At 41.5% G+C, this 22,371-nt stretch overlaps 2 protein-coding genes across 5 annotated transcripts in view; both read left to right on the top strand.

Moving 5' to 3' along the window:
• The first annotated feature begins 399 nt into the window (after positions 1–399).
• The window catches only part of LOC124115101, a 72,774-nt gene continuing 50,802 nt past the window's right edge, over positions 400–22,371 (top strand). The window contains exons 1-2 of one of the 2 annotated variants that reach the window (XM_048381763.1): positions 400–859; positions 15,590–15,699. In XM_048381763.1, the coding sequence (XP_048237720.1) occupies positions 787–859; positions 15,590–15,699 (183 nt within the window). In that variant the 5' untranslated portion in view covers positions 400–786. The remainder of the gene's footprint in view (positions 860–15,589; positions 15,700–22,371) is intronic. The other variant, XM_048381764.1, reaches the window with a different exon arrangement.
• On the top strand, positions 15,808–22,108 carry LOC124141073. 3 transcript variants are annotated; one of them, XR_007218057.1, is made up of 3 exons: positions 15,808–17,215; positions 19,460–21,744; positions 21,839–22,108. XR_007218057.1 is itself a non-coding variant. In XM_046508966.2 (2 exons), the coding sequence occupies exons 1-2, from the start codon at positions 16,582–16,584 to the stop codon at positions 19,804–19,806; spliced, it is 981 nt and encodes a 326-aa protein (XP_046364922.2). In that variant the 5' UTR covers positions 15,808–16,581; the 3' UTR covers positions 19,807–22,108. The 3 variants fall into 3 exon arrangements, 1 of the variants encoding a protein (XP_046364922.2); XR_007218056.1 differs by having other exon boundaries at positions 19,460–20,809; positions 20,904–22,108; XM_046508966.2 differs by having other exon boundaries at positions 19,460–22,108.

Consider the following 22,371-nt stretch of genomic DNA (forward strand, 5'->3'; position numbering starts at 1 on the left):
GTTGAAAACAATGTCCCCTTTCATCTTTTTTTCAATATAGAAAGGCCAGTGTTTAATCAATGTTGAAAACAATGTCGGATTTCAACATATTTTCAAATATCGAAAGGCCAATGTTGAATGAATGTTGAAAACAATGTCAGATTTCAACATATATTCAAATATCTAACAGTCAGTGTTGAAAAGTCAAATTCCAAAATATTTACACATATCGAAAGGCCAAAGTTGAATCAATGTTGAACACAATATCACATTTCAACACATCTTCTAATATTGAATTGTCAATGTTGAAATAACGTCAACACTGAAACAGTTGTCATGTGCCTTCTGGGAAAGGTATAAATTAATGTGACACCTACATGAGCCCAGGACCACAAAATGAGGAATGAATACACTCGATACACTTATGTCAGTTCTGCGAAGCCGTCACACTGCAGGCTAAAATGACTTGCGATATACAGGTTAAGCGTTATGTGAAAATGTGAAACTGACTATAGTTTGACAATAGCTCTTTGTCAAGTAGTCAGTGTTTGGGGGGATAAAATCTTTTTATTTGTTGAGTCAGTTGTGGGCACATGGCTGTTGTAGACAGACAGTCAAAAGATTGTATGAACATCCCTGAAAACATTGCAGAAATCCCTATTTGCTCGTGGCTGTGATTTGTAACCCTCAGAGGAGAAATGAATGGAGGTCATGGACAAGGAGTTATTGCACACACCTGTTGATGGGAGTAATGTTGTTAGGTAGTTAAAATGGAGATGTAAAAAAATGTAATCAACTCTTGGATACATGCTGTCACCAGCCCATCATGGAACAGAGGTGCACCTAGACCGACATTGTGAAGCTGATACGCTGTCAACTGGTAGGTGGAGTCTTTAGTGTGTGAGCTTACAGCTGGACAGGTAATGGTTCATGTTAAACCCACAACATTCACCAGCAGTGCTGCATGTCATAGGTATGCTTGACCTAGATCACAGTCTCGTCCTAATGTAGCCGGCAACATGCCAGTATGTAAGTTACACGGAGGATAACAATATGACGGGATTATGAGTATTTTCATTTGTGAAACTGGGTCAAGCACTGCACAGAAATATGGTATTTATTCCACACATATAGAAGAGGAATGAGAAACTTCTTAGGTCTGAATGTTTACTTACACATGCTAAATATTCCACACACTTACATGTGGAAGAGCTGGCTAGATATGATGGATTCAATGGAATTGTTAGACTGTCAGTAATGTGATGTAAATAGGAAGGGTTGTCTGTTAGGAGGCTCATAATTGTCTCCATATGCCCAATGTAAAGCATTGTGTGGTGGAATGGTTAATTAATGTTGATACTGCATCATAAAAGATATTAATTGTGAAAATATCTTCCTGTGTTATGATATGGCCCTTTACTTTTTTGGGAACTATTATTCAAATGTAATGTGATTTTTCTTGTCTCTTGTATCCATGCAATCTGTATTGAAAGGATACAATAAATCAACTAAATTAAGTAAATTGGTGATCAGTTTTTAGAAAGGCAGTGACACAAGGCTGTGTATTAAAATGGATGGTGTGAATCTGAGAAGATTTCCATGCTATCATGAACTTATATGATGGGCAAAACTCATAGCCTATTATATATTATGTCCCTTAATTGTTGTCATTGTGGTGTAACACAAAAGTTATTTGTGATTCTATGTGCATGCTGTTTCTTAGTTACAAATACCATCATATACATGAGGTCATAAACAAGTTGTAATTATGCCCTAGGCCAGCTTAATGAGTGGCAATTTGCCTGTTGACCATGGAGGCTAGGAACAAAGGTGTGGAAACTGTCTACATGTGGCCGTTGGCACAATGCTAAGTCATATCCACCTCAAGACTATAAACATCTAGTCTCTGAAATGAACATATTTTACAGCAAAAAGAAACAGTTGTTAAATTATCTTAATAAAACATAATTGTAGTAATCTAGACCTGCCCACTATTATAGACTTGTATGGGCTGTATTGGATATATTTGTTTCAGGGTCTGTATGACAGACCAATCCACCATTTGGTCTCTAATCATATATCTCTCCATCGGAAATGAAGGCCAACTGAAATAACATAACTTGCTAGCTGTGTTGGCTCACATCAACAGTATTACCTTGTATTCAATAAGGACAAATATTTCAATGAAGGGAAGTTTCTTTGTGGTAAGGGTGAGAAATCTGTTTAGCATATAAAATGTATATGTTAACATACATTGTATATAAGTTGACATACTCTGTATTTTGAGCCAAACTCATACTTAAGATGCTGTAGATAAAACTGGTAATGCAAGGACACCTTTTTTAACAGAAGTTTTAAGCTGTACAAGGTTTGAGACAATGCATCTGAACTGATTTATGACCAGCATAAATTAAAATAAGTTTTAGAAATTAAACTGCCCTATTTATTATGAAAATATAAAAAATATTTTTTCTGAAACAATGATTATTGTAATTTCAAACTCATTTTTAAGCAGCTACAGATAAATGGGGATGTAAATTTGTCTTCCAATGACCTCTCACAGAGTTCTTCATATATTCATGCTGTGCTTTGTTTTCAATTGGACATCTCACCATTGAAATCAAGGCAACTTGTTATGGGTCGCTTGAAGGTAACTTGTCATTAGGTCAATAAAAGTTGGGACATGTCATCCTTCGGGTGGAGATAGGAAAAGGTTGTGAGTCACCCACGTACAAGGTAAAGCTAACTGAAGGTCATTCATATTAATCATAGAATATGTTGTCATTTTCACTGTTATTGTTTTCATTAAATTGCCTTTTTCAGCAGTCTTTATACATGAAGTGATCATATTATGACAAGTGATAATCCTATGAGATCAGTAGTATGTCACAGCAACCTACTCTCGATTTGTAAGAATATGCTATATTTTTGTTGGATTCATTGAACTCCACCTATTGGCATCACATTTGGTTTAGAATAAAACGGAAAATGTAACTATCATCCATATGGTAGGGCAATGAAGTGGGAAGGTTTTAAGTAACTTTCACTGACTGTCATGGTAGGGCTGGGACAGGTAATTTGGGTACCCGGGTCGGGTGGGTGCTGAGTAGGACCTGGGTACCCACAGGACTACCCGGACCCGGGATATTTGTTTTATGACAAAAATTATCTAGAAATTATCTATGGTCACACTACAAGTCACTAATATTCGCATTTCTTTCTAACTATGCACCCATACCTTCTGATTTTTCATATGGTTGAATAAAGATGTATTTTAATTCAACTTCAGTGTATAAATGACCAGATTGTTTAATACATGTATCTAAATACGTTTTGCCAGGGCACTGCTAAAAATATTCCCAATCAGACATTTTGAGACAACTCCTGAGACCTACAGTGGGTACCCGGGTAGGGTCGGGTAATAGAGGGGTGGGTACCTGGGTAGTAAATTTGGACTCGTCCTAGCCCTAGGTGATGGTCACTTGTAAGGTTGCTCTAATGTTTTGTTCTAAACCAACCACATGTTAAACTAGAGACAATTTATGGATAACAACTTCTTTAATTATTGTTATCCATAAATTGTCTCTACTTTGTCATCTGTCAACTTCTAAGTAATGCCAGCAAACAAGTCAACCACACGTTGCAATGAAATGTTTGTAAGAGATATAGCACCCATGTTTTCAACTACGAAAAAGCATGCATGATGAGCCCAAATTGAAGGTCAAGGTCATTAAACAGGAAGTGCATATAACTTTCTTATTAATGTATGGGGTTCTCCATTTTAAAGTTGTCTTGAATTAGACATGTGTTTCATAAAGTTATGTCATACAACCAGAATTGCATATAACTTCCTTATTAACTTGGAGGCATATGACTTTCTGTTTCAAAGTCACTCAACAAATGACATGTACTGAGCCAATCAGATGTCAGCTTTCTAGACCGATTTTGTTTCTTTTGCATCCAATTTCAGTTATTTTGTGTATCATTGTGTAAATTCCAAAGTATGAGCTATAAGTTGAATATTTAACAGTGTCGTTAGGGACGGACCATTTGATATTCTGGGGGTGGACGGGATTGTTGCAATCATAATATATCATCACAGCTAAGAAAACATTTATTTTTTTTAGAGAAAAACACCTTCAACAATGTAATTTTAGTGGCATCCTCCCAAAGCAAGGGAGTTAACTGACTATAAATGTTCAGTTTCCACATTGCCAAACTAGGCTGGAATTTAGGAGTTATGATTTGACTGGACTAATGAGTCCTTATGCATTTTCCAATCAAAACTGCCTAACCAAATCAAAATTGACATCTAGTTCATAAACTGTTGTGCAGATTAAGGTCGTTTGCAGATTTGCAAAGCATTTGTACCGTCAACTGGGTGTATGCAGATATTTTCCTCATCTTTTCATGTTTTAAATGAAGGTGCTTAAGTACTTTGCTGCATTTTGCGAGGTAAAACCGTTTGATAACAATACAGATGATTATCGATCAGACCACCTTCACTGGGCACCACCATTTTGTTTGAAGAAAATGCAAGTAATGTGATGGGTTGAATCTGACTGGTCAATAGGAGGGACATAGAAAGAACATAACTTGTACTTTCAATGCAGCCATGCTGAGATGCAATGTTTGTAATTATTATGCAGGTGAAGTTACATAGCACTTCCTTTTGGTATGTCCATGTTATACAGAAATTAGAAAACTGCTCATTATTAGTTATTTGCATTAATACTTCACTGGGTTGTCTGCACTCCACTCCACTCCACTCCACCGTCACCTGTGAATACATACGACTGCTTTATATGGTGTAGTCACATTTTTTAACCAACCAATCAAGACAGTACAAAGGAAACCAATGAGTGTTAGACAAATAAGTTCCCAGATTACATTGGCAATTTCTTGTCACAACTTACAGCCATTCATACATTGTGATCACATGATTCTGCGTACACATGAATGACATAGCATTTAATTATTTGTTGGGTTATTTGGTGACAGAAACGTGTGGGAGGGAACACTGTTAGGATAACGTGGATCACAGTAAGGACCTAGGAAAGCCTAGGCATGTGCTACTGATGCCACAAGGATGAGTCGGTTTAAGTCTTTGAATCATTACTGGACAACTGTAGTGATGAAAGTGGCTTGGGTGGAAGTTCCATGACAGTTTCATGTAACCAAAATAGTTGTCATCAAACTACTTCATCCTGTTCACTCGATATTTTTGTGAGAAGAATAATTGCAACCAAAAATGAGAAAACAATAATATATACAAGAATACCCTTACAAATGCATTTATTTGCACGCTTCTTGGCTTTGGCTCCCATGCTTAAAATGCATGAGAAAGGGGTGTAACACCCTTCGACCAAATACACAGCTTGAAAGCCTTGTACCATCCTTGACATATGAGGGCTGGCTGAAAAGTTCTAAGCCTAAGTGGGATATCTTAATCGGATTGAAACAAACTTTTGCCACCAACAAGTACAATCATTTAATGAATCATAGACATAAGAACTGCAACTGTAGTGTTATTATTGTCTTTGTACCAGACCATCTTGTGAACCTACCCATTGAAATCACCAGAAATGGACAAAACTGGCTATAGGGCAGTCATCAAGTACCTGCAACTGAAAGGGCTAACTCCAACACAGATACATGCTGATCGACATGGTCTCCACTTTAGGGGATGATGCCCCTTCCTTTTCCACTGTAAAGAAGTGGGCTGTGGAATTCAAGCATGGCAGAGAGAGCCTTGACGATGACCCGCATCCAGGAAGGCCTTCAACAGCAACCATTCCGGAAAACATTACTCGGGTGCATGACATGGTGATGGCTGATCGACGATTGACCACTCGACATATTGCCAGTGCTGTGGGCATCTCTCATGAGAGGGTTGAGCACATTATCACTAACGAGTTGGGAATGACAAAAGTTTCTGCAATATGGGTGCCAAAGTTCTTGACAGCAGATCAGAAACGTGTCAGATTCCTGACGTCCCGTGACAATTTATACTGTTTTGAAGCAGATCCCAATGATTTTTTGGCCCGATTTGTAACCATGGATGCGACCTGGATTCATCACTTTCAACCAGAAACACAAATTCAGTCTAAACAATGGAAGCATCCGGAATCACCAGCCCCCCAAAAAGCCAAGTCGGTTCCTTTTGCTGGAAAGGTGATGGCTTCAGTCTTTTGGGATTCCAAGGGTATTCTGCTTATTGACTATCTTGAAAAAGGCCAGACTATCAATGGAAGATATTATGCTGACCTACTGAGACAGTTGCGTGAAGCTATCAAAGCTAAGCGACGGGGAATGCTCACTAAAGGAGTCCTGTTCCACCAAGACAATGCTCCTGTTCACAAATCGGTGGTTGCCATGTCAGCGACCCATGATTGTGGCTTCGAACTCATTGACCATCCGGACCGCCTCCGTGGTCTAGTGGTAGAGCGTCCGCCCGGAGAGCGGAAGGTCCGGGGTTCGATCCCTGGCCGCGTCATACCAAAAGACGTTAAAAGATGGTACTTGAGGTTACCCTGTCTGGCGCTCGGCATTAAGGGGCTAAAACCAGGACTGGTCGGCTCGGAGTCATTATACTGTGTCTGAGTTGGATATTTATGTTAAACTGCGGCATGGTATCTCAGTGAGCTAGCACTATAAATCGGCATCAGTCCGGACTAGTACAGGCAGCCACACAAACACACACACGTACATGCATGTCGCTATATAAGTGCAATAATCTTGGACGCGACGTTAAACCCCATGTCACCTCACCTCACCACATGGACCATCCCCCTTATTCACCCGATTTGGCCCTCTCAGACTTCCACCTGTTTCCCAAAATGAAAAAGGAACTAGCCGGTCGCCATTTTCCTAGTAATGATGACGTCATTTCAGCTGTGAATGACTTTTTTGGGGTAGCTGAAGAAAATTTCTTCTTGACCAGCATCCAGGCCTTGCAGCATCGCTGGCAAAAGTGTGTAAACCTGGAAGGGGACTATGTGGAGAAATAAATGAAAACCATCGACTTGGTACGGGTCTTTCAAAGTTAGGCTTAGAACTTTACAGCCAGACCTCGTAACAAACCTAATAGATTCATTGCAAAAGATGTTCCTCAGTAGATAGATTGTATTCAGACGGGTGATGATTGAATATTTACAACATCAATAAATGAATAACTGCATTCTTGTGCATAATATTGGAAACTATCAAATCGGCAAAATCAAATAATTATAATAGTTCCCATCTATAATTCCTCTATCACCATGAATTAAAGGGGCACTGATCTACAGCTATTTTCTGGGACTGGTTGTTCCCTTTGATATTGTTTTTTTTCCGTGAGTACCAGATGATGTCTGAGAAATCTCAGCTAGTTCGCGACCTGTGCTGCGCCAACGCTAAGTGTTTTTATTGGTGGGATAAGTGCGTATTATCACATTGATCAACAAAATGAAATGTAGGTATCTTTGGGGGAAGCATTAGCAATGGTGACAAAGTCACTTGCTTGATATTATATGTTATAGTCAATGTCTAAAATTACTAAAAAATATTAAATGCCTAGATATTCAGGTATTTTACATATTGACTGAAAAATTATTATGATAATGAATTCCAAATATTTTGATGTTTAATTTCATCACCCAGTGACTGAAAATGATAGGATTAAGAGAAAAGAAAAGTACATTTAATTTTGGGGGCTTCTAATCCCAGCACTTTTAGGCAATTGTGATGTTTTAAGGCCTTTTGAACATCTCAGTAAGTTTTAGTCAATCTAAATTTCCTGAGTGAATCACATTTTACACATAATGACTAAAATAAATTTTAAATGTCACCCGTATACCACATGCTATCATTAGTAAACAAGTATGAACTCAATAATGAGATAGACATCTATTCTACCTCTTCTCATACCTATACTACCTCTATTCATTTCCCGGGATCGGGTGGTCAGGCTCGCTGACTTGGTTGATGCATGTCATTGATTCCAATTGTGTGGATTGATGCTCATGATGTCAATCACTGGATTGTGTGGTCCAGACTTGATTATTTATAGACCGCCGTCATATAGCTGTAATATTGCTGAGTGCGGCGTTAAACAACAAACAAAGAAACAAAAAATCTTCTCATTTTCCCAACAAACATGCATGGGCAAGTCGAGTTTAAGAACAAATAAGTGTATGTGACCATAACATAACTTATGCACAGCATCATTCAAGAGAAAACCTAAAACGATATTCTCTTATATGATCACCTAAGGTACACAGACCATTGTTACTAACAACTGAAAGACCCGAACACTTCTATGATTTAGCATATTTATTATGTCTTAGCACACCTACAGTATACAATCTGATAAATGTTTAGTAAAAGTAAAAACCTACTCAGTAACATTATATGATAACGATGTGAAACTGCCTGTACAAACAATATATCCCCAGTTATATATACATTTGTAGAATACTGTAATATCTGATATCAATGTATCTTCATCACTTGGAGGAAATAAGGATGATCTATCTATGTCACTATTGACAAATCCACTGTGCAAGACAACAGTGATTAGTCAGTTTACATATTTTCTGTTAATCCTTTGATGGATGTCTTTTTGGTAACTAAACTGATCATTCCTCTCTTGCTACGCTGTCAATGGGAACCTTTGTCAGGTACTCTGAGCGTTGCTACCACTAATTATACCTTTAATGCATTCATTAACTGAGCATCAAGTGAAAATGCACAAATACACAGGTGTAGGGTTATACCAGTAAAACATAAATGACAACAAGGGAGTAAGTAGCAATTGTATTATCACCCGTTAAGATCCGGGGTGGAATAGGTCTTCAGCAACCCATGCTTGCCATAAAAGGCAACTATGCTTGCCGTATTTGGTATATGTGTTGTTAGTTGTGGGTTCAACACATACATTCCGGTTTTGTGATATTTAAATTTTGACCTTAATTTGACCTTTGCACTGTGACCATGCTCTTTAATTCCCTCACAATGCTATTTCTCACACTGCAAACATCATGCACTCAGCAATTACTGAATCAATGATGCTGAAACTTCACATGCCGGTTCTTGTCCAACAACTGTTCCCCAAATGTTTGACAGTTGTTCAGACATTAAATGTATCCCTTAGAACAAACCTCAAAGACTAAAAATGAGAAGACTCCCAAGAAGCAATCTACATAAAACAAATCCAAGTATCAGTCAACCGTGATCAAGGCGATTGCATACGTCCTGATTACCAACCCATCACAGTTTCCAATCAGTTGTAATCCTCTTGTTTATAAACTGACGTCCAAAAGAAACTTTACCAACTGAAAATATAAATTTCAGACAAAGTATAATTTTTTTCCCGATGAAGTCTATCTAAAACACATAACCTAAATACAACAATAGTGTATGCAGAAAATGTTAATCGTCTGTTACATGTTTGCGAGAGAACACGCGAAAAAGTAAAAAAACGTGCACCACGGACAACTGCAAATGCACGCGCGGGAATAAAAAGATTGCAACGGCAAGTCAGACATCCACAGTGATAAAAAATCACAAAAGAAATGCCACGACTCACAGTCGAACAGCGTGAACAAGCCTTGGGATGGTACAGATGGGAGCCACCCACGCCCATATTGCACGAACCTTCGGTTGCTCCCGTGTTGCCGTTACCAACTTGATGCAACGTTACAGACAGACAGGGCGGACCGCTGACAGGCCAAGAACAGGCAGATCCAGGGTGACCACGCCCCATGATGACCGGTACTTGCATACCTTGCACCTCCGAAATCGCTTCCTGACAGTGACGTCATCGGTGACAAATGCCTTCACAGGGTCACAGGTCACAGGGTTAGTCAACAGACAGTGGCCAAGAGACTCAGGGCTCATGGAATCAGAGCTTTTAGACCATACAAGGGACAGCTATTGACAGCGCAACATAGTCGTCTGCGATTGAGATGGGCCCGGACTGTACGATGTTGGCAACGACGTGACTGGCAGAGGGTTGTCTTCACTGATGAAAGTCGATTCTGTATGTTTAGGGCTGATGGAAGACAACGTGTTTACCGCCGAAGGGGTGAACTAACAGCGGCGTGTTGGTGCAGGAGGTCGTACCATATGATGGAGGGAGTGTCATGGTGTGGGAAGGGATCTGTGGGCAGGAGAGGACACCGCTGGTCATCGTTGACGGAAACTTGACAGCTCTGCGTTACATGGATAACATTCTTCGTCCAGTTGTCCTACCATTTCTCCAACAGCAGCCACGTGGTGTCATTTATCAGCATGACAACGCTAGAGCCCATACAGCCAGAATTGTCACTAACTTCCTCGCAGCCAACAACGTCAAAGTCCTGCCGTGGCCTGCACGCTCACCCGACATTTCCCCCATAGAACACCTCTGGGACTTGATGGATCGTCGTGTTCGACAACGACCACACTCTCCAGCCAACCGGCAAGAACTGATCTTGGCCCTCCTGTATTGAGAAATTTGGTGGTCACACACGCTACTAATGACTTGTTTTTGAACGTAAGCGATTGTTTATGTACTCTGCCTATTGTCCATGATTCTGAAAGCTCGAGTTTTGTACCACACCCAACTTTGGGGGGCTCTGATGTCATTCTCGGTCGCGGTATGATTGTCATTTTCAGTGTTGATTATGTTGATATATTGATCTTCTCAATACACTTTACTTCATGCATGTATGTTTTGTTGTTTTTGAGCAAGAGTGATTTCAAACTCTGGTAAAGTTTCTTTTGGACGTCAGTTTACTTCTGGCTTTACCTGTTAGGATTTTCTGCCTTATGTCACCCATATTGTGCACACAGGAGGCTTCTCCACTCTACTGTTATCACACCCTTGTCTATTCAGCTATATAAACATTACGTGTATATATGCTAATACGTGTATATTTGCTTCTCATGCCTTGGTTAATGGAGCAAAATAAATATCAAAAGTATTACATCCCCCTTTTTATGTAAAATTTAACCAGAACATAAAATAAACTATCGTGGCAAATGATTCATGACTAGAACATGGCATTTAAGATTTTAACTCAATGTCTCAGCATTTAGAATCATTGTGAAATTATTTCAAATTGTTAGATCTCATGCTCCTATTGTCTAAGAGAAGAAAGCCATCTGCTACTATTACTCATGCAGATCTGTCACATGACGAGAGGTCTCACTGAGGGGAATGTGGTTATTCATGTGGCTTGGGCTGGCTATTCACCACCTAGGTGGTCTGCTGCTGACAGGTCACCCCAAAGTAACTTCTGAGGCTGCTGGGCATCACTCACAGATGCAGAAGAGGTTACATCTGTGGCTAACTTTAATACAGATTTCACACCTTCCTTATGCATTAAGCATAGCAAGAAATCAGCCCCTCACTGGATGGAATGCTATTACAAAGGCGAAGGAGAACAGATGCCTTCCACTATTCCCATCAAGAAAGACTATAAGACACATGATGCGCCTCTGATCCATGTACCAGTTGATGAGTTAAGAATATTTCTACAAGGATTAGCCTTCAGGTTATTAGATTAAAGGAGATGGATCAAGTGAACAGGCATATGATGAACATTTGAACCCATAGTAACTGGTTTGCTGCAGGCATTCAGCATCTATTTCCACCTATCTAGGAGTAATACATGAATTACTAGCAGGTACCCCTCAGATGAAGCTGGATCAGGTTGGATTTGTACATAGTGCTCTTGAAGGCATTGTCAAAATGCAGGAGGCATTACTAACCGCTCAAACCTGGATGTCAGCTCTATTCGTCCTCTCGCAAATACATCTTTTTTTTCAAAGTTTGTAGCAAGATGCCGAAACCCTTGAGAAAATCAGTTCTGTCACACCCCTTAACCTCCCTGGAGCTATTTTACAACAATCTGTGGTCTGTCATAGACAAAGTTAGTCGCAAGATCAAGGAACATTTTCAGTCATCAACTATGAGCCTAGTGGCTAGTTCGCAGAAGCATCATGCGGATGCATGCATAGACGATCAGGACCCTCCCAAGAGAAGACACATTAAAGCTGGACAATATTCCTTTCGTGCGCCTCATTGGAAGGACAACAAGCTGGCTAATCAGTTTTTCAATGATAGAGTGGATACTAACTTCTAACAATGCTGCAGGGGTAAAGGCAAGCCCAACACCAGGGGCAGGGGTGTTGGCCAGAACGGACTTCTTACAAGTGTCCCAAGTTCCTCCAAATCCTATCAACCTGGCTTTGCTAACGGACCTTGATTACAGATTTCAGCAAAATGCCAACTCCAGGACGATTCACATCTTACACTGACTATTGGAAGTGAGTGATGTCAGACTGCTGGTTACTTGAAGTTGTAAGTACGGATATACGCTATATTTCCATCAACGTCCAGCACTTGTATCCAAGCCTGTAGGCTGTTCATTCCATCTGGAGGGACACAATCTGGCAGCTGCAGATTTTGCTATATGGACATTACTAGTCAAAAGAGTCATATGTGTATTGGAGGAGTCAGACTACTCACCAGTATTCCTTGTCCTAAGGAAGAACACATCAGACATATTTGTGATAATCAACGTAAAAGTGCTTGACAAGGATTACCTTGTACATCCAGCCAAGTTTCAAATGGAATCAGTAAAGAAACTCAGACAGAACTTCTCTCAGGTTGGGAGATTCGGCTATCAGTCTGGATTAACAGGACACATATCTGCATAATCCCATCTATCCAAGCTGCCGTCACTATGTACGCTTTGTAGTCAACAGTCATAGGTATGAGTTCCTGGTTTTACCTTTCAGCATCTCCATAGCACCATTGCTATTTACCAGAATTATGCAATTTGTCGGCCCAACAGACCTGCCAGTAGTGAATGTCTTGTCTAGGAATTCTTTCATTAAGTACAGAGTGAGGCTGCAGCTGTGTTCCTCACAGTATTGTGTGAACACCTAAAGATCCCTCGACTTGAACATAATAATTCAACCTCTAAGCAATCAGACTACAGGAATTGAAATGGTGGTTCATTCATCAAAACATCATGATGGGCATTCTCCTTATTTTTCCTCCTCCAGAACATCATCTTTACAGGATGACAAGGCACTAGACTGCCAGGAGATGAAGACCTTATACCTAGCATTCAGGACATGGAGTCGAACAGTTACATCAGTCCTCAGTGCTGGTAGCAAAAACACCTCTGTGGTAGCTTACATCCAGAGGCAAGGAATTAACATTTTTGTCCAGATTGTCAGATTCGCAGATTGCCTCTCCCAGAGAAACAAGATAATTCTGACAGAATGGTCCCATCTTGTCTAAACCACAAGCTCTCAATTTACGTCAACCTGGTACCAGACCTCCAAGCTCTACAGTGGGATGGTCTATTCATGAGTTGGGAAGGTCTATTTGCCTATTCATTCCCTCTTGGTCTCTCTTAAACAGAGTAAACAAGAAGGTAGTGGAGACAGATTGTGTCATCATTATGATAGTCCCGTCTTGGCCAAACAGAGCATGGTACCCAAGGTTGTTACCACTTCTCATGGAACAACCTCTCAAGCTGCCAGAACGGCATAATCTCTATGCCAATGAAGATCAGACTATTTTATGACAGTCTTCACTTACATGCCTCGCAACTATCATGTCCAAAATGCATGCTTCCTGATCCTCAAAGTCCTGGTTACCTTCATTCTCAGCGATTTGTGATGCTAGATTGAGAAAGTTCTGACAGTAGCGGAGAGCAGGAGGATTGGGAGGCTTGGGTATAACCGTGCCAGTAGTTGCCAATTTCTTACTTCTTCTAAGACAGGTTAAGAATTGGGGGCTACAGGTCAGCACTAGCTTCTGTTCTACATCATAATAGGCTCTCAATAGGTACTCACCCAGTACTTATTCAGTTTGAGATCTTTCCAACGAGAAGACATCAAAGTTCCAAGTCCATTCCCTACATGATCTCTTCTGTTGTTCTATCAGCTGTTTTATTAGCTCCTTTTGAGCCCATGCATAAAGCTTCTCTTTTGCAAGTTTCCAGGAAAACAACTTTCCTTCTAGCCATGACCACGGCAGCCAGAGTGTTGGAAGTTACATGCCATTGATTTTTCCTCACTCACAATCAGGATTAAAGTATGATAACTCTGAGAACCCTTCCAAAGTTTATCGCTAAGAATCAGTCCGAAGTAGCCGGACCACTTGGACATTGACATTTTTAAACAAAGTTGTGGATGGACCAGACAGATTACTGTTACAGCCACTGAAGGTCATATAATGTACAGGCAGACTATTCTTATTCTGCAAGCCTACCGGTATGTCAATCAGATATCACTGAGGCTACAGTAGCAGGATAACTTAAGACCACCATAACATACAGTTATCAACGAGCTCAACTCAGATGGTTAATTATTTTGTGGTCAAATTGAACATCTTCTGATGTGTTACTTTCATGTTGTGTTTTGTCATTATCTCCTACCAATAAGTTTGTGGAGGTTGACCGTGGGCTACAAAACCCTTTATTTCTCTTGTCATCAGTTACAATTAACAGTGTAACCTCTCACAGTGTTCACGTTAGTAAAATGATTTGTTAGTGAAATGAGACAGTATACCTTTTGTCAGTTGTCCCTTGAATTCCCCTGTTATCTTGTGGGCATTTTCTGAATTCCCATGACACTCTGGTGTGCGGGTTGGTTCCATAACACAACTACATATGTTCCTCTGGTACTGAGTTTGCACTTGCATAGTACTTTGTCTTTGTTCGGATTCTGTCTGCATGATTTCCTGCTTTTTTCCTGTATGAATGTTCCACTACTGTCATACTTTTCCTTGTCATCCTCCCACCCCCCTCCCCAAAGATAAATTCCATACATTCATCCTTCTCTTTCTTTACTTAAAAAAAGTGTAAATTTATTCACAGCACAAGACAACCTAAGAATCTTAAAAGATTGTTTTTTCCATGAAGTTATGAATCTGTTCAGTTAGAAAAGACTGTAAGCAAGTGTCCATTAATAATTGAAGACGGTAAGTTTTCATTCCAAAATGTAAAAGAAATTGGGTGAAAAATTACATGCTGCAGCAGAAATGACTTTTTTGTGTTATAGAAAGTACGAGTTGTGGTGCCAATTACGGAGTAAGGAGCATCAGCTAGCTTGCCAAACACTGCCAAATATCGTACCTTCCTTGCAAAAGTCTATTTGATATAATCTATTTGGTTTGTTGGTATTCCAGACATTTGGCAGTATTTGTCAAGCTAGCAGATGCACCTTACTCTATAAAAATTATTCTCATTTCATCTTATTTTGTGCAATGACCAAGGAGGGAGGGTCAGCAGTATGTCTTTTGTATGTTGTAGTCAGTTCAAACTTTTACATACTCATTTCATTAAAACAAATTCAGAAACAGCTTTGAACGAATTAACATATGCCACCTTGCACAGATACTTCACATCTAAAAGTTATACAAAATATACTAAACATAATGGCAGAACATTTCATATTTGTCATCTAATCTAATAAACAGCAGCACCATTTTAATCAGCAGTCTTGGCAGCATTGTAGTCACAATGCCTTACATGTATGTACTAGGTGTTACTATAGCTATAGTGCAAACAAACAAAAAGTGAAGGAGCAATATCCTTCTGTATTTTGTTGTCTTTTTTTCTAGTGCAAGCATTCCTAGGTGAAAAGGACATTGTCCTGCCTGCCTTTTATAACTGCCAAGCTGAAGAAAAGTGTTTGATGCTGATAAAACGTCCAAAGGACACCTTTAAAAAGGTAAGTCTTCCTGAAATGGTTTGTGCCATTTTCCTTGTTCTTAGATGACAAACCATTTGGTTTAGTGTGAAAAATACAGATAGGGGCCGTTTGTACATGTTATATTATCTTTCAGTGGCATTTTAGAAGCTGTAATTTCACTAACTGTTTACAACTTCTTTATTCTTTCCATGTGACATTTTGGTACCGAGGCTATAGTAGCCTCAGATACCACTGAAACTGAACTTCACGGAACGAGCTATTTATGGCGATTGGACAGAAGGACTGTGCGCAAAAACGCAGCATTAAAAACAGTGCGCCAAAACGCACCCAAACGAACATTCATTGGACATGAAAATGTTGTGTTTCACGTGCAAGAGGAACTTAACATGTTACGCTACTGTGGTTTTGTGTTCAGTAGTGCAAAAGTTGTCAGGTGGCAACATGTGCGTATAGTTTAGTCCCAAGACGGGAATTTAGGATAGAAATGTTGTTGTAAAACAATATAGTAAATTAGTTCAAATATAAAAAGTGAACTTATCAACAATAAGTGGCGAAACATTGTAAATTGTAGAAAATAGTATGATAATTTAATATTGTGGTTTGTGCAAATTCAACGTATTTTGTTTTCTACATGCATGTCCAGTGTATTATAAAAATTTATTCTCATGTACGTGTTTATGTTGCGCTACAACTATCCCTCGTAAGGTTTCAAATTCCCCCTCTGCGCATGCGCACGGGAGCCCCCTTTTTACCCATAAGCCCCGTGTCTCTCCATTCCTCTCCCAAAGCTAGAAGGACAACAACACTCGCTACAAAATTGCCATAATACCTTTATTGTGATCAACTGCCGCTTGCACAGACCACCTCCTGCATGTCAGCAAGGTACCTAAAACACCGACAATGGCACCGAAACGGACGTCAAGGAGAACCAGGGCAGCTGTTCCTGTCGAAAATGTTTCATCCGCAACAAGTGGAACTTCCGACAACAGTCGCCATGTTGGGTCACAGGTCAGAGCGAGTGCGACAGGCAGAGCCGTCCCTTACGAGACAACAGTTGACCTGAGACAGAGGCTGCGCTCCTTAGGTATCACAGTGCCTGCATCGTGGGGAAGAAAGACGATCCTACAACTGTACAAGGAAAACTTTAACGAGAACCACACGGTCAGTGGAGGGGCCAGCGCTGTTCAACATTCCTCCCCCGTTTCGGCATTGTCGTCTGTACATGCTGTTCCTTCCTGTGACGTTACTCCCCAGTATGTAAACAGCGGGAATTCTGACAGCTCTACTAGCATTCCGGCAACAGTGACAACAGCAAGCAACCAGTTATCGTCAGCAAATGTGGAATTGGTGGGAGTCATGCGGGAAATGAGGGACATGATGACATCCCTCACCCAACGTCTATCCTCTGGAGCTCCCAGTGGAGAAAACATAGCCTGGCCTACATCACAGACAAATCCAACGCAATGTGTTCTGTCAGATTCCGTGCCCCATGTCAACTTTGTTGACGAAAGTACAAGGCGTAAAATTCACCAAGGTAAATATATTAATTTGGCTTCTCTGTTGTTACCATGCCAAGAATCCGGGGAATATAGACTTGCTGAAGAGACAGGTTCATGCAAAAACGTGTTAAAACTTGACCCACGTACCACCAGGAATTTGAACTTTGCCGAATTCAGCAGAGCCTTCAAAGTATTCAAGGATATCTTCTGTGAAGCTTGGCCAATAAGGAGAGAGTAATTGGAACAACATGAACGTACAGTAGCGGAACTCCACACTTTATATGGAGGATATGTACATTATGAATACCACAAGAGATTCGCATCTCATGTGGCAGCACTGGCTGAGAGGGGTACGCACATCACCTGGGGCGTTCCGGACACCAGAATTTATACCACTTGTACTTCTGGCCTTCGCTGTAGGTCATGTGACCTGTGCAGTAGTATCAGCCATGACTCCGTGACATGTGCATCCCTGTTGACAAACACCTGCGAACAAGTCAGCCCACGACATAGCTTGGGAAAAAAGAATGTAACCTCCACAAGCACTGCAAACAGCTCCACCGATTCACATGGTCGACAAAAAATATGGTACCAGGGACAGGAGGTTTGCAATAATTTCAATGATAGCGGCTGCATGCGTATTCGCTGCAACTTTCTGCATGTTTGCTCCACTTGTTTCGGGAAGAATCACAACAAATTGGTTTGCAAAAAATACAACACTAATTCCAATAAGGGACATGGAATCAACAAGTGACAATTTGCTGAGGAATTGACACCATTAAATACCAACATCATACAAGAGGAACTAAGGCGTCACCCTGATCAGAACTTTGTAACATACTTGTGTGATGGACTGAGACACGGTTTTCACCCTCTCGTTGCAACAGTGCCCAATTTTACCTGGGAGTGCAAAAACAATCTGAGCGCCCGGAAAGAACCCGATACTGTAACGCACCTTGTCCGTCAAGAATTAGATCGGGGCTACATTATTGGACCATTTTCAGTCCCCCCTTACCATGTGTTTCGGGTCAGCCCCCTGGGCATCGCTGAAGAAAAATACAGCCATAAAAAACGACTGATCCTGGACCTTTCAGCCCCACATGACAACGATGACATTATTAGCATTAATGATACGATAGACAAGGACATGTGCTCTTTAACCTACGTGACAATCGATGATGCCATACGGGAACTGAACCGTGTAGGCAGAGGCGCGAGTATGTGTAAGGTGGATATAAAGACGCCTTCAAGCAAATCCCCATTCACCCAGATTATTGGTCACTGTTCGGATTTAGATGGGACAATCAGTATTACTTCTTCAAGCGCCTAGCGTTTGGATGCCAATTTAGCCCTCGTATCTTTGATTGCATATCACAAGCCATTGTTTGGATCCTCACAAACAATTACAAGGTCCATTTCGTTTTACACTTGCTGGATGACTTCCTCACCATTGATGAACCCAACTACGAAGCTTCTATTACTATGAAAACATTAACAGCCACTTTCAACAAGTTGAAAATTCCGTTGTCCCCACATAAAACCGTTGGACCAGCCTGTGAGATGGAATATCTAGGTATCATTTTAGATTCAAATACCATGACTGCCCGACTACCCCTGGTCAAGTTGGCTAGAATATCGGAGTTAGTGCAAGAGTTCAGTCACAAGAGAAAGTGTACCAACTACTGTCTCTGATAGGACATCTGTGCTATGCCTGCAAAGTGGTTGTGCCAGGAAGATCCTTTGTGTCTTACCTCATTGATCTATCTAAATCTGTTAAAAAACTGCACCACAGAGTGAACATTTCTGCTGAATGTCGTTCTGATCTGCACATGTGGCATGTGTTTCTACAGAAGTGGAATGGCGTTTCTTTCTTTCACGACTCTTCCAGGACACAGGCTTCTGACATGGAACTGTATACCGACGCATCTACTTTATGTTTTGGAGGTTATTTTCTGGGTGCTTGGTTTTCGTCACCTTGGCCATCATCTATGCAAGCCCATTGCCAAAACAACAGTCGATCCATGGCGCTACTTGAACTGTATCCCATTGTAGTAGCAGCCGTTTTATGGGGCAAGCAGTGGTCAGGGAAAAGAATCTTGTTTTATTGTGACAATGAATCAACAGTAAACATAATCAACAAGGGCAGATCAAAATGCAAAAACATTATGCCTCTCATGCGTATGGTTACCTCACTAGCAGCCTCTGACAATTTTGTGATATGTGCCAAACATGTACAAGGCGTGTCAAACCAAATTGCTGATTCTCTGTCTCGGTTACAGATTGCCAGATTTCGGAAACTTGCTCCACATGCGGCACCACAAGCAACACCATGTCCACAACACTCACAGTTGATATGGGTCTGGCAAGACACCTAGACACTCTATGGGATGCTGCAGTGGCGGCCAGAACCAAGACCACCTATGCTTCTGGCTTTCAGTCATACGTTGCCTTTCTCCTGAGATATAGCCTGTACTCTACATGCTCAAGCCTCACATGGGCAGCACAAGGTCTGCCACCAGTTAATTGGCACTTCTGCAACAATATGTGGCCTTTTGTTTCGGTGAGGCAAAACTACAGTATGTCACTGTCAAATCCTATCTCGCGGGTATTCGGTTTACCTATCTGAAGGCAGGTGTACATACAGTGTTCGATTCAGTGTCTACTGGTGGTCTAAATCAGCTACGAACCCTACTTCATGGATACAAGAAGCTACAACAACAGGGTGTGCCCAAACGCTTACCCATAACCTACGATGTTTTGAAGAAGATTGTGTGTACACTACGCAAAGGGGTGCTCGGACCTCTCAATGATCTGGTAATGGAGGTCATGTGCACCACTGCCTTCTTTGGTTTTCTACGATGTGCCGAGTTCACATGTTCTCGTGACTTCGATGCTAGTACCAATTTAAGTCTATCTGATGTCACCATCGACCATAATACAGGAAAGTGTACTCTCGTGCTCAAAGCTTCAAAGACAGATATTTTTAGACAGGGCGTAGTCATTACCTTGTTTGCCAACCAATCTCCCATTTGCCCTTTTGCCAATTTGAACCGCTTAAAGCAAGTAAGACTATAACATGGTGCTAGGGACAGTGATCCTCTGTTTGTTGACTGTGTTGGAAAAGCCATATCCCGTACCATGTTCCTGCAATGGCTCAACATGACCATGAAACATGCACACCTTGACGCAGCTAAATACTCTGGACACTCTTTTCGCATAGGGGCAGCGACCTCCGCTGCAACTGTTCGTATGGAAGATCACCTCATAAAAACACTGGGCAGGTGGCAGTCAGACTGTTTTACACGTTATATTCGGACCCCAGAGGACGTTATTAAGAATGCTCAGTTGTCTTTAATTTCTTGTCCATAATACCCAGTACAGGGACATCTCTGATCAGCTGCGTTGAATTGGTTGTGTTGGTCATTCCTTTTGTACGATGTTGATGTATCTTGTGATCCCTCTCTATATTGTTGCACACAATGTACCTTCCTTACCACACCTAGCACAACTTGGGGGCACTCACTCTTGTAAGGGGGTACCCTTCCAATCACTTGCTTTGGGCTATTTCCACTCATCTAGAGTGTCCTTTTCTCCCCCAAGTCCAAACCAGAGCTCAGGTCGCAGCCCCGGTCCGCAGACCACCGTCCGAGCCGCCACAGCGGCCCCAGGACCCTCGCCTAGCTCTCGGTCGTCCCTCTCCTTGTAAATAAGCTAGCACCAAAGGTCCGCAGACCACCGTCCGAGCCGCCACAGCGGCCCCAGGACCCTCGCCTAGCTCTCGGTCGTCCCTCTCCTTGTAAATAAGCTAGCACCAAAGGTCCGCAGACCACCGTCCGAGCCGCCGCAGCGGCCCCAGGACCCTCGCTTAGCTCTCGGTCGTCCCTCTCCTTGTAAATAAGCTAGCACCAGAGCTCAGGTTGCAGCCCCGGTCCGCAGACCACCGTCCAAGCCTCATAGCGGCTCCAGGACAGCACCTAGCTCTCGATCAGCCCTCCTCTGTGATAAAATCAGTCAGCTCCCAAGTTCGTGCCAAAACCATTATATGTATGTGTTTGTTATAATGTACATTAAATATTTTTGCATTCTACCTCATTGCTTGTTGTGTTTGCACAAAATGATAATTTAATATTGTGGTTTGTGCAAATTCAACGTATTTTGTTTTCTACATGCATGTCCAGTGTATTATAAAAATTTATTCTCATGTACGTGTTTATGTTGCGCTACAACTATCCCTCGTAAGGTTTCAAATTCCCCCTCTGCGCATGCGCACGGGAGCCCCCTTTTTACCCATAAGCCCCGTGTCTCTCCATTCCTCTCCCAAAGCTAGAAGGACAACAACACTCGCTACAAAATTGCCATACCCGCCAGCCCACCCTCTCTTCACCGGCTTAGGTGCTCACCTTTGTACCATTTTGCTGCTGCTTTGTAAATATGTACAGTTTTCAATTTTGCCTTTTATTGTCAGGGGCTGACTGATTGGCCTATCATTGGCCAGGCTATTTCCACTCATCTAGAGTGTCCTTTTCTCCCCCAAGTCCAAACCAGAGCTCAGGTCGCAGCCCCGGTCCGCAGACCACCGTCCGAGCCGCCGCAGCGGCCCCAGGACCCTCGCCTAGCTCTCGGTCGTCCCTCTCCTTGTAAATAAGCTAGCACCAAAGGTCCGCAGACCACCGTCCGAGCCGCCGCAGCGGCCCCAGGACCCTCGCTTAGCTCTCGGTCGTCCCTCTCCTTGTAAATAAGCTAGCACCAGAGCTCAGGTTGCAGCCCCGGTCCGCAGACCACCGTCCAAGCCTCATAGCGGCTCCAGGACAGCACCTAGCTCTCGATCAGCCCTCCTCTGTGATAAAATCAGTCAGCTCCCAAGTTCGTGCCAAAACCATTATATGTATGTGTTTGTTATAATGTACATTAAATATTTTTGCATTCTACCTCATTGCTTGTTGTGTTTGCACAAAGTAACTGAATTAGATACATTAAAAGTCTGAACTTGTTTCAATAGTTTGTTTTGAATTCAGGGGTTATCTTCACTCCATTTAATGGTAGCAGAGCGTGGTTTGTTTAATGCTAAAAGGTTTCAGTTGCTTTTCAACTTGCTAGAATAGGAAACAGGTGAGTTTGAAAATCAATATTGACTTTAGCTTAAAATTATTATTGCAGTAGTTTCTCAAGTTATGTCGGACCAAAAGTCAAA

This window comes from Haliotis rufescens, unplaced genomic scaffold (genome assembly GCF_023055435.1).
Source record: "Haliotis rufescens isolate VD_foot unplaced genomic scaffold, xgHalRufe1.0.p SCAF_4, whole genome shotgun sequence".
Classification (NCBI taxonomy): domain Eukaryota; kingdom Metazoa; phylum Mollusca; class Gastropoda; order Lepetellida; family Haliotidae; genus Haliotis; species Haliotis rufescens.